The 12,478-nt window shown below is 43.7% G+C and overlaps 2 protein-coding genes across 2 annotated transcripts in view; one reads left to right on the top strand and one right to left on the bottom strand.

Moving 5' to 3' along the window:
- The window catches only part of LOC135336406 (uncharacterized), a 35,351-nt gene that overhangs the window by 13,100 nt on the left and 9,773 nt on the right, over window positions 1–12,478 (bottom strand). The window contains exons 4-7 of the mRNA XM_064532168.1: window positions 12,143–12,450; window positions 9,919–10,020; window positions 8,796–9,044; window positions 104–196 (exon numbers count right to left, since the gene is read on the bottom strand). Coding sequence (XP_064388238.1) covers window positions 104–196; window positions 8,796–9,044; window positions 9,919–10,020; window positions 12,143–12,450 — 752 coding nt within the window. The remainder of the gene's footprint in view (window positions 1–103; window positions 197–8,795; window positions 9,045–9,918; window positions 10,021–12,142; window positions 12,451–12,478) is intronic.
- Window positions 4,472–6,619, top strand: LOC135335954 (uncharacterized). The gene has a single exon (XM_064531688.1). It carries the CDS (start codon window positions 4,523–4,525, stop codon window positions 6,608–6,610), a length of 2,088 nt encoding a protein of 695 aa, XP_064387758.1. The 5' UTR covers window positions 4,472–4,522; the 3' UTR covers window positions 6,611–6,619.

Genomic DNA, 12,478 nt, shown 5'->3' with positions numbered 1-12,478 from the left:
ATGAATTGTCTATAAAGTGAAAATTATTGAGTCTAAAAATGGATATTTGTGAGTCACTGTATAGTGTGATAAACAATTTATTGAGATAATTATTATATTTCACTTTTTGGATCGAACCCCACAGTTTCCACAAGACGCTTGACCCAGTCCAGCCAACCATAGAATGCACTCACTGACAGAGCACTCTCACCTTCCCCTGCAGTTGTTATTGTTAGCACAATTAAGACACATGTAAGAATAATACAGACATAAATAATACAGACATAAATACAGACGGATAGCTTCCCATGTAAGCTTGATATAGTAAGTTCTGTATTAGGGCTCGCACTAATTATATTGCATGCCTGGTCAAAATGTCAGTCCAATTAATGTTTTAATCTGACAACATGCAGTTTTTTCAGACATGATAAGTTTGCTATACAATTTCAACATAAAACCAAATCAGCACCTATATAATTATACACACACACAAAGTCATTGGTTGTTGGTGCGTACATGTTATACCTTATTACGTAATAATTATTTACTACAATTTAAACCATAATTTGCTGCTGTCAAGTTGTACTTTTGGACTCTAGCATTTAGCCTCACTATTGTTAACATTTCCTCTCTTTGTTCATGTGAGCCCCACCCAGGGCCTCCATCACTGTACTTTGTGCTCCTGCAGCCATTTTGTACTCACTTTGCTCTCTATCTAAGAATTGTTGGCACAGCAATAGTGAAGTCAATTTGCATGAATACTTGCTATAGCTTAGCTACAGTATTTCAATTGCATATAGCGGAATAGAACCTGTTTCTATTTAGATCTAGCCTGTCTAGTATCACTTAGCTAACTATTTGTCTATACCGAGAAAGGGCTCAAACATTTATTGGTCCTTCGAACCGGATCCTCAACGGATCGCATTGCAAAACAAGTTCTTTCTCGTCCTCGCAATCGTTGCTACAGTCTGCACAACGGTGCACGATTCACTTGTCTCTCGGCACAAAGGTGCACAATTGTTTGTTTATCGCTCGCACAAAGGTGCATTCGCTTGTCTATCGCTCGCACAAGGGTGCATTCGCTTGTCTATCGCTCACACAAGGGTGCTCCATTGTCCATCGCACATAGGTGCTAAATCGTTAACCTCTGTCGCACAAGGGTGCAAAACTCTCAGCCCAAGGTGTGCTGTATTGTTTTGTTTGGTATTTTCATTCTGCACATAGGTGCAACTCGACGGAGCAAGACTGAACTCATACTTTGATCAATAATTTATCTCAAACTCAATTTACAGCAGTGTTATGGCTGACTTAGCGACTCTCAAGAGACGAAGAGGTACTGTAAAGGCTAGCCTTACTAGGCTCACCACGAAACTAGCTGAACTGGAAGACTCGAATCGGGACGCATCCTTCTCAACCTATGCCCAACAGTACGTTAAGAAGCTTGAAACACTTGATGCTAGCTTCAAAACTCATCACCTCGCTATTATGGACATTGAAAAGGAAGAGCAACTTGGCACAGAGCAAGAAGCTCTTGATCAACACGACGAAAATATCATGACCCTATCTGTGAGATTGCAAGTGTTATTGTCCTCTACTGCTACTTTGACTGTGACACCCCCTGAGACTCGCTACCTCCCAGACCGTGCCGTTCTTGAGCATCGCTCAACACAACTGCAAGCAAGGCTCCTAGCCATCAGTGAAGACGTCTCTAGACTCTCGGGTGATCCCAGCGAACTCCATCTAGTGTTTCTTCATCAAGAACAACTATCCGACCTCAAGAAGGAACTGTCAGACCTCAGAAACGAAGTACTGGTAATCACCACAGACACCTCAGATGTACTCTGGGTGGATACACAACGACAAGACAGAAATATATTTGATGCATCTGTGAAAGTTAAGAAGCTGCTACACAGCCCACCCTCTGATCCAACTGAAACTCTCACACCAGAACCTCGTGGTGTCAAGCTACCTAATTGATGTACCCACATTCGACGGCGATATGTTACACTGGAAAACATTCTGGGAACAATTTGACATAGCGATCGACGGCCGTTCAGACATTTCCAACACGGAAAAACTGGTGTACTTACGTCACTCCCTCAAAGATTGTACAGCTAAATCTGTAATAGAAGGATTGTCTCACACTGGTGATCAGTATGCTGAAGCTACTGCCTCCCTGAAGTCTCGCTATGACCGTCCTCGCATCATCCACCAAGCCCATGTCAGAAAAATCTATGAAGTGGCTAATCTGAAGGAAGGCTCAGGAAAGGAACTAAGACAGCTGCATGACACTGTACAGCAGCATTTACGAGCTTTGAAAGCGATGGGTCATGAACCCTCTGGCCCCTTTATCACCTCACTACTTGAGCTGAAGCTGGACAAAGAGACCATGTTCGAATGGCAAAGGGCCAGTCAAGATTCCTCTGACATACCCCACTACAGCAAGATCCTCAATTTCCTCGACCTGCGTGCTCAAGCCTCAGAAACATGCTCAACTGATGCCAAAAAACATCCTCGTTTTGACCAGAAGAAGTTCAACGCTAGGACAGTAACCTCCCATACTTCGAGTGCTACAGACGCAACTCCGAAATGTCCCCACTGCAAAACCCAAAGGCATCCTGTATATGTCTGTCCTCAATTCAAGTCGCTTCCTCACGGCAAGATGCTGGCTGTGGTCCACACGAACAGTCTGTGCCTCAACTGTCTTCGACCAGGTCACATTGTAAGGAATTGTATCAGCAACAACCGTTGTAGAAAGTGCCAGAAATCTCACCACACTCTACTTCACAACGAAGCGAAGACTCCACCTGATGGGGAAACTTCTGCATTCTCCGTAGCTCCTATGGTTTCAAGCAATGCTCAGCCTGGCTCCTCAGGGAAAGCCCTTCTGATGACTTGCCAAGTACTACTTCACTCCCCCGATGGCTCGCAAGTCCGTGCCCGTGGTCTGATTGACTCTGGCTCCTCAACTTCATTTATCTCTGAGCGCTTGGCACAATCTCTCTGTCTCCCTCGATCGACTCAGAATATCAGAATCTCAGGGATCGCTGGCATATCCCATGGCTCTCCCTTACACTCAATTGCAAGTTTCAAAATCTCTCCTGTCCTCTCACCTAAAGAGCAGCTACAAGTATCGGCAATCGTTGTGCCACGTGTAACTTGACCTATCCATTTCGACTCAAAATGGAAGCACCTCTCTAACCTCCAACTCGCAGATCCTGACTTTGGACAACCCAACAAGATCGATATACTTTTGGGAGTAGATGTCTACGCCGATGTAGTACTGCAAGGCCGGCGGAGTGGACCTGTTGGCTCCTGTGGCATTCGAGACAAAGTTTGGGTGGGTTCTCACTGGAAGAGTAAACAAGCTCACGATCCCATCTGAAGTTACATCTCATCATGTGACAGCTATTTCAGGAGATGATATCCTACGCAAATTCTGGGAATTAGAAGAAGGTCCTAGGGAGTGCTCCAACTTCTCTCCAGAAGAACGTTTTGTCGTTCAGCACTATGCGAACACTCACACCAAAACAAACACTGGTCAATTTGTAGTTCCCTTGCCAAAGAATCCTCAAGCGAAGCCACTTGGCGAGTCCAGGTCTTCAGCCATCCGTAGATTTCTCTCATTGGAGCGTTCACTGCACGCAAGAAATCAGTTTCAAGAGTTTGCCTCAGTAATGCAGGAATATGTGGATATGAACCATGCTGAGCTGGTCCCAGAAACAAACACTTGAAGAAACCTAGCGAGAAGGTATTTTACTTGCCCATGCATGCCGTTCGCAAGGAAGACAGTACTACTACCAAGCTCTGAGTTGTATTTGATGCTTCTACGAAGTCAAGCACTGGCGTCTCGCTCAACGACACTCTACTAGTTGGACCGACCATCCATCCTCCTCTCATTGATGTGCTACTCCGTTTCCGGACTCACCATGTTGCCTTGACCACGGATGTTAGTAAAATGTATCGGGCCATTGATCTAACAATGGATGACAGAGATATACACAGATTCGTATGGAGAAACGATCCAAACGACCCACTTTGTGACTACAGGATGACTCGAGTCACATTTGGTGTTTCAGCCTCCTCTTTTGCAGCCAACATGTCGGTAAAACAAAATGCCATCGATCACGCGACAAACTACCCACTGGCCGCAAATGCTGTAAACTACTCATTCTACGTCGACGATGGGTTGACTGGAGCAGACTCCGTCTCTGAAGCTACAGAGTTACAGCGGCAACTTCAAGACCTTTTTTCCCTGGGAGGGTTCCTCCTTCGGAAGTGGACTTCCAGTGAACCATGCGTCATCAAAGACTTGCCCGCTGAATTGAAAGATTCCAAATCGACACAGACTATGCCTTCATCTGAAGAATATACCAAAACTCTTGGAATCCAGTGGAACGCTCACAAAGATCACTTCAAGTTGGCTATTGCTAGTCCACCCTCCCTCGAAAGCATAACCAAACGTGGCCTACTCTCTGACGTCGCTAAGACATTTGATGTCCTAGGATGGTTCTCACCGTCGACTATCAAAGTCAAAATCCTAATGCAACTACTATGGGAGTGTAAGGTTGACTGGGATGGTCCTGTCCCTTCTGACATCCAAGATGCGTGGATCCAATGGAGAAAAGAATTACCACTCCTGTCTCAAAAAAAAATCCCTCGTTGCTACTTTGACAAGAAATCTCAACCTCACTGTCTGCAGCTACACGGTTTCTCAGATGCTTCGGAAGTCGCATATGCAGCGGTTGTATACCTACGCATTACGGACAAGTCTGAGAATGCTCAAATCTCTTTGGTAATGTCGAAGACAAAGGTTGCTCCAATCAAGCGGTTGACAATCCCTCGTCTGGAACTATGCGGAGCACAGTTGCTCGCCCAGCTGATACATCACGTCAGACAAGTGCTCGAAATTCCCCTTTCTAATATTTTCGCTTGGACAGACAGCACTATTGTCCTCAACTGGCTAGATGGATCCCCCAAAAGATTCAAGACCTATGTGGGCAACCGTGTCTCGACCATCGTTGATCTCATTCCACCTGACAAGTGGAGACACGTAGCTGGAACAGAGAACCCTGCTGATTGCGCTTCAAGAGGTCTCTACCCCTCTGAGCTTCTGAATCACTCTTTATGGTGGGAAGGTCCGATCTGGCTCAAGGAATCTTCTAGCAGTTGGCCTGAGAAGTTCCCTCTACCTTCAAACAAGAAAGAAATTGAAGAAAGTAAAGTGGCGCTATCTGCACTCACCCTAACTCCTACCCCAATCATACCCGTTGACAGATTCTCTGGATATAGCCACTTGAAACGCATTACTGCATGGATGATTCGTTTCGTAACAAATTTTCAAACAAAAGATCATGCTGAACGAAGCAAGGGAAATCTCTCAATTAGTGAACTGCAAGCAGCTGAGAATTACTGGGTTAAGCTCATTCAGACTACTCACTTTGAAGCTGATATTGTATCTCTTCAAAGAAAACATGCTCTCTCTGCCTCCAGTCCACTCTTGCCTCTACAACCATTCATTGATTCTTCAAACATCCTTCGCGTTGGCGGTAGGAGGCAGCTCTCACAGACGTCCTACCAGTCTCAGCACCAAACCATACTGCATGGGAAGCATCTCCTTACTCATATGATTATACGCGATGAGCATCTACGCTTGTTACATGCTGGTCCAACACTTCTCGGAGCTTCTCTATCTCGGCGCTACCATATAGTTGGTGGACGAAAGTTGATCCGATCCATTGCTCGAAAATGTCTTACCTGCCGTAGATATACAGCAAGACCCAAGCCACAAATGCTTGGACAACTCCCTGTTGAGAGAATCACACCAGGCTCAGTGTTTGACAACGTTGGTGTAGACTACGCTGGTCCAGTCTTAATCAAGTACGGCTACGTACGCAAACCGAAGTTAGTGAAGGCTTACATATCCGTGTTTGTCTCCCTCTCCGTGAAGGCAGTCCACCTGGAGTTGGTGACTGACCTAACATCTGAGGCATTCATTGCTTGTTTCAAACGCTTCATTGCTCGGCGTGGCCTCCCCTCACTTGTATGGAGCGACAATGGCACAAACTTTACCGGAGCTGCCAGAGAGATCAAGGAACTCTACCAATTCCTCCAGACCCAATCCACTCAAAACAAAGTCAACCGCTACCTTTTTGACAAAGGAGTGACATGGAAATTCATCCCTCAGCGCGCACCTCACTTCGGTGGAATCTGGGAAGCCGCCGTCAAATCAACGAAGACCCACTTAAGACGAGTTTTGGGTGAAGTGAAACTAACTTATGAAGAGCTGTCTACTCTGTTAGCCCAGATTGAGTCCTGTCTCAACAGCCGACCTCTTGCTTCCCTCGTGAATGACGATGATGGTATAGAAGCTCTCACTCCTGGTCACTTCATTATCGGCAAACCTCTCACTGCTCTGCCAGAAACGACCCCCTCAAGCCGATCAATTTCTCTCCTAAAGCGTTGGCAACTTTGCAAATCATTGTTACGGCATTTTTGGAACCGATGGTCCTCAGAGTATGTTACTCAAATTGGACGATTTACGAAATGGCGTCACCCCACCAGAAACATAGAGCTGGCGATTTGGTTCTCATCCATGAGAATTCACCCATACCCACTAAATGGCCACTAGCCAGAGTCGTCAAGGTACACCCTGGAAAAGATAATTTGGTACGCGTAGCCACTGTTAGAACTGCTACCGGAACATATACTCGCCCTGTGACGAAGCTAGCATTGCTTCTACCGAACAATGAACAATGACTGATGCACACCATTTAATTTGTAAGACCACTTGGTCTTGGCCGGCGGTATGTTGGTGCGTACATGTTATACCTTATTACGTAATATTTACTACAATTTAAACCATAATTTGCTGCTGTCAAGTTGTACTTTTGGACTCTAGCATTTAGCCTCACTATTGTTAACATTTCCTCTCTTTGTTCATGTGAGCCCCACCCAGGGCCTCCATCACTGTACTTTGTGCTCCTGCAGCCATTTTGTACTCACTTTGCTCTCTATCTAAGAATTGTTGGCACAGCAATAGTGAAGTCAATTTGCATGAATACTTGCTATAGCTTAGCTACAGTATTTCAATTGCATATAGCGGAATAGAACCTGTTTCTATTTAGATCTAGCCTGTCTAGTATCACTTAGCTAACTATTTGTCTATACCGAGAAAGGGCTCAAACATTGGTTCTTGTGCATGAGCATGATCTTTGAAGTTTGACGCTCAAAGATTTCTTGAGCCATATAATTTAATTTAAGTTTCTTAGGCCTGATAGCTATCTTGAAACTTTGTAGAGAGAGAGAGAGAGACTAGCCTCGATTCCAGGCCGCTGAGAAAGGCGGCCTGGTATACACTGTTTATGCATGCGCCAGAATTACCAAGAATCTTGGTAATCGTAAATTGTAGTATATTTATCAGTATTCTTATTCCGCATTTAAACATTGATATCCGTTTCATTTATAATGATGTCATTGAAAAAAGAAATCTAGTCCAAGTTGTGTACATGTAATGGCTGCTACCTTCTCTTTTGCTCTCGCGTACGCGTTATCCTGTGTTGGAAAACCAGGTCTAGTCTTGAAAGACAAGCTGGAGGCGTTGAAGTGTCTGTACACTGGTGTTTATGTGGGTACCGTACCGACCGGCTATGGCAAGTCCCAGAGCAAGTCCATCTGCTTTTCAGACACTCCTTCTTGATTGATGTGAAGCTTGACAGGACCAGTGCACCTCTCTCTGAAAGAAGTGTTGTGATGGTAATTTCTCCTCTTGTTTCTCTGAGTGAAGCCGCCATCTTCAAAGTGTTGGTGTGTCTGTTCGACGTTCAGTGCCATTCTCTCTGGAAGGAAGTATTGTTGTTACATTTGCCGAAAATTGGTCACAGAGTAAGTACGTGGTATCTGATCCGAGAACTGTGTGGCCTGAATGTGTTTACAATCCGAGGGACTTGTTGCTTGAGTGTGTATCCAGACTTGTTGCTCGAGTGTGTATTAATGAATAGTGCTTTCAATGGTAAATCTATTGTGTAAATCAATAAGTAGTCCTCACATTATGTTACGTCACAGCCACTGTACTTATCCACATTTATTTTTTACCCACAGGTTTAACTAATTTCTTATGAGATTAACTTGTCGCCTGAGTGTGTATCCGATCCGAACCTCAAGTTAATGAATAAATCTACAGAGCTGATGTTTTACTTAGCTTTACTTAGCTTAGCTGTCTCTGTCTACAGTATATACAGAGAGGTAGCCTCTCCTTTTTGTACAATAAGATGTTTTAACGTTCAATGAGATAAAATACGGTAAATAATAAATTAATTGTCCACCCACACGCCAATGTCAGGCCCACTATTCAAGGGACTGGAGTCGAGGCTAGAGAGAGACCAACCAAAAAGATCGGGAGAGACCCACCAACCAGAGTGACAAAGACAGTGAGAGACCTAGCAAGAGAGTGAGAATAAACTCAGAACTTCAGACAGTCCGATTGTTCTCAGGCTAACTACATTCAATGTCTTCTTTGTCATCTTCACTGCTTCACTGCTTCATTTGTCCACACTTCTTGAGTCTGAGCTACTATATAGAACTCTGGTAAGTTAAAGGGCTCTAGATCTTACTAGTGCTATAGAGCTAGAACAGCTAGCCCCTAGCCAGAGATATATAGCTAGCTAGCTAGCTATATATCTCTGGCTATAGCTCTGCTCTGACAAAATGTCTGACTAACATGTGCAATGACTGGTCACGTACAAATAATGACTGGATTTTGTCCGTTGTCTGGCTGTATTTTCGAGCCCTGTAACAGTAGCAAGTTATTTACTGACCTTGCTGAGTGCACACACTCTCTGCAAACTTGTACTCTCCCATGCCCATTAGAGCTTCCACAATATCCTTCCACTGCATGTCAATATTCTTGATTTTGGCTGCCTGGAGAGTTGCTGCTGTGGGATGTTGGCTCTTCTTTATGGTTTCCAGTTGGTCATTTCCCAATCCCAAGTGAACACCAAGTTGAAGCCATTGGTCACATTCCAGCTGACTCAACTGTTCCAGTGTTGGGTACGAGGACAGAGGATCTACATAATTAAATAATGTTTAGGAGGAGGTTTCTATGAGATTTTAAAGCCAAAAGGACTCCTGTAGTATATATCTTGAGTGTATAGTCACTTGGGCATTGTCTTTGCCAGTCATATATACATCTCATTGCATGGCATTGTACTGTACACAAAACGGTGTGGATATGTTTTAGTAAACAGTACAAAATGAATGGATCGAGATATTATGGTGGTTAGGCACGACCATGCATGCAATTATATCTCTTTTTATGATCAAACATCTACAGAGAAACTGATTGGTGCATAATACACGAAGCCTTTAATCCAGGTTGGACATTTGTGTAAACAGGCCTATCTCATGCAGGTTTTAATCTCTGGAGGAGGCCGTTTAGCTGTCAGCAGGAGAAAATGAGGAGATAGAGCATCTTATACTATGCTGATTCTGCATCATCTTGTATGTACAAACGTATAATTATGCTAAGTGTTGCTAAAATTATTCATTGTACATAATGATACTTAAGAGTTATCGGTCCGACAGGCGCGGTGCAACTCAAGTAATTGCAATAACATACAACGTGGGCAAATAACTAATGCTCAATCAAAGGCTAATTGCTCCTCTGGATCAGCTGCCATTAAAGGAAATCTGCATGAGGATACATATCTCAATCTCTTCATTTGCGCCTGTGAGTAAAAACAAAGGGCTACTTCTGAGGTGTTGTACATATTTGTGGGTGTTCCCATAGATCCTATCAAATGTCATTTTACTATGCCCATTGCTCAGAAAAATATGACCAGGATTCGACCCGGATTAGGTGTCGTGTTAAACGGGGCTAGATACCTACTGATTATTATTATTATACTGTGTGTGTACAACAACAGCTTATGGCCAGCTCACCTCTAGGTCCAGGCTGGAATACTTCCACATAGTAAGCCAAGGCACGGTGCATAAACAATTTGGCCCAATCAGCAGCAGCCCTTCCAGCATTGTCCTTGATATCTGCGTGGTTTGTTGAACATGACTGACAGTTGGTTTGGTGTGTGCTTGCAGACATGATGCATTAATTCCAAGAAATATTTTGAATCTAGGCGACGACGTCATTTTAAATTAATGAAACCATTATTAAAAATTTTTGTGAAACTAAGCATGCAGATTGCATGTATATGAGACTAACTGATTAAGTTATTGCATGTGTATACATATACGTCTAGAACTTTGCATGCATGTATTCTATCTTATAGTTAGTACCGTACTTAACCGTCGAACCGCCCATATCAAATTTTTATAACCACATGTGCATGTCTACTGTTCTAAATGAAAGCACCGTGGGTGCTGATACCTCGGTGGAGATACCAAAGCTACATAACGTAAAGCTACTAATAGCTAGCTTTTATTATAATGATATTGCTGCATGCAGAATCCATCACAGGGAAACTCAAAGAGTGGGTAATGATCGACCATGATTGTTGTTAAAAACAATTGATGCCTAAGTTCAAGTCTAAAAGCAATGGCTGCATTAGCCTCGACCCCAGGCCGATCTGTCTCCAATTGAACGCTAGGTCGCCTACTAGGCCTGGTATTGATTGTATTTGGGCGTGATCTGGGCGTGGTTTTTTAATACATTGACTCTGTGGTACAACAAAAAATGAATCCTCCAACAGTGGTCTTCACAACAACAGCCTCTGGGGCAGTATACAGCAGGAAATACTTCCCAGAAGACACTTCTTTGGCAGTGGCAACCAAATCTTTGTCGATTCCTTTATTGCTACTGAGGATGGCAGCAGAAACACCTCTATTGTTTAGACTCCTGACCTGGTCAATCATGAGTCTCATGATGAGAGATACAAGAGGAGATACAATTAACAAGAACAACACTTTTGTCAACAGGAGGAGCCTTGGTCCTACCTAGCTTGTAGTCCATTAAAAAGGGTAGCAACTGATATAGCAGAGAGACTTGCCATACCCAGTTGGGAACCAGATAAACACGTCCCTTCCCTCAAATAGGGCTTGAGAGCCTGTGCCTGTTTTGCCATGAGAGTGAGGCCATCTTGCTTCAAACAAGACAACGCGTTGCATGCCATAGCTAGCTAGCTAGCTATAAATTTGAGAACATGACACGGAGCTACATTACTGTAACTTTTACGGGAGTAAAATGCCTCTACGTACACCTTTAGTATTACAGAAAAAAAGCAGGAAACAAAATGTAAAGAATCACTGCTTTTGTTTCCGGTTCCTGCCATGCCCAGATACAATCAATACCAGGCCGTATTTTTCAACTTCGTTCTATTAAAAAAAAATCGGCCTGGGACCGAGGCTATGGCTGCATCAGCAGAGCCTTGCAGCTCTCTTCTCACTGCTGCAGCTACCAATAGCTAGCGTTCTAGTGCAAAGCTAGCTACCAAGTAGAGTATAGCAACACTCGGTGAACAAGTTTTGCTACGAACTCTTCTATATATATACTCTCACAATAAGTATCAACAAGAGCACACAATTTATGCAAGAAGAAACTCTTTAGGTACTCGTTTTTTACATTAGAACACCTTCATGTGGAACAATCTGCTTCTCTCAGTATGCTGTAGTGCATCATACAACTGTTTTAACTTTCTGTTTTCTCATAATAATAATTGTGAAACATATAGCTAGCTCACAACCTCACTTTTAGCTAGAGTACGGATTACCTAAGTACAACCGCTTTAAATTCAAAACCGGTAAAGAGGCAGAGGAGGTACGACATCTGCGAGTCTTAAAGACCCACATTCCTTATTATATATATCCGGATTAAAGTTCAATAGCCATCAAACGAAGTGATACTCATATATAGCAACTCCAGGTATACCTCCTAAAGTTAAACGATGGTTGATTAATTAAGCTATAACCTAGATCAAACAGTGCACGAATCAGACTCTTCCATGGCAGCCTAAGTGCTTGTATTTGGCACAATTGAACTTTGACCTAAGGAATGTGAGTCTAAAACACTTCCTTTGCCTCGTGGATGTCGTACCTCCTCTGGTAAAGGGGTATCCTTCATGCGGCTATGCCTCGAGGCATAATGACGGCTACTGCCACATCACACCTACTGACACAGCTATATAGCTGGATGCTAACACACATGCAAGCTCACCTGTGGGACAGTGGTGCTTCAATAACAGCTGAACAGTAGCCGTACTGTTGCTGGCACATGCAAAGTGTAAGGGAGTCCAATTAACGCCAGCGTTTGTAGCAGCTACAATCGCTCCAAACTTGATGAGTAGTTCTGCACTGCGGAGATGGTTATGACCACATGCCCAGTGTAGTGGAGTCCATCCACACAGCTCTCTAGTGTAGAATTCACTATTGTTGGGTGGAACTCCTCTCTGTAGCAGCTCAAGCACTTCTTGGTCATGGCCAATATCACTAGCCTGGTAGAGTTGTTTAGCAAGGTGATGATTACTGAAGGAGTGATAAGATGAGTGCAGCC

Source organism: Halichondria panicea, chromosome 5, assembly GCF_963675165.1.
Source record: "Halichondria panicea chromosome 5, odHalPani1.1, whole genome shotgun sequence".
Lineage (NCBI taxonomy): Eukaryota > Metazoa > Porifera > Demospongiae > Suberitida > Halichondriidae > Halichondria > Halichondria panicea.
This window is presented reverse-complemented; position numbering and strand designations above follow the sequence as displayed.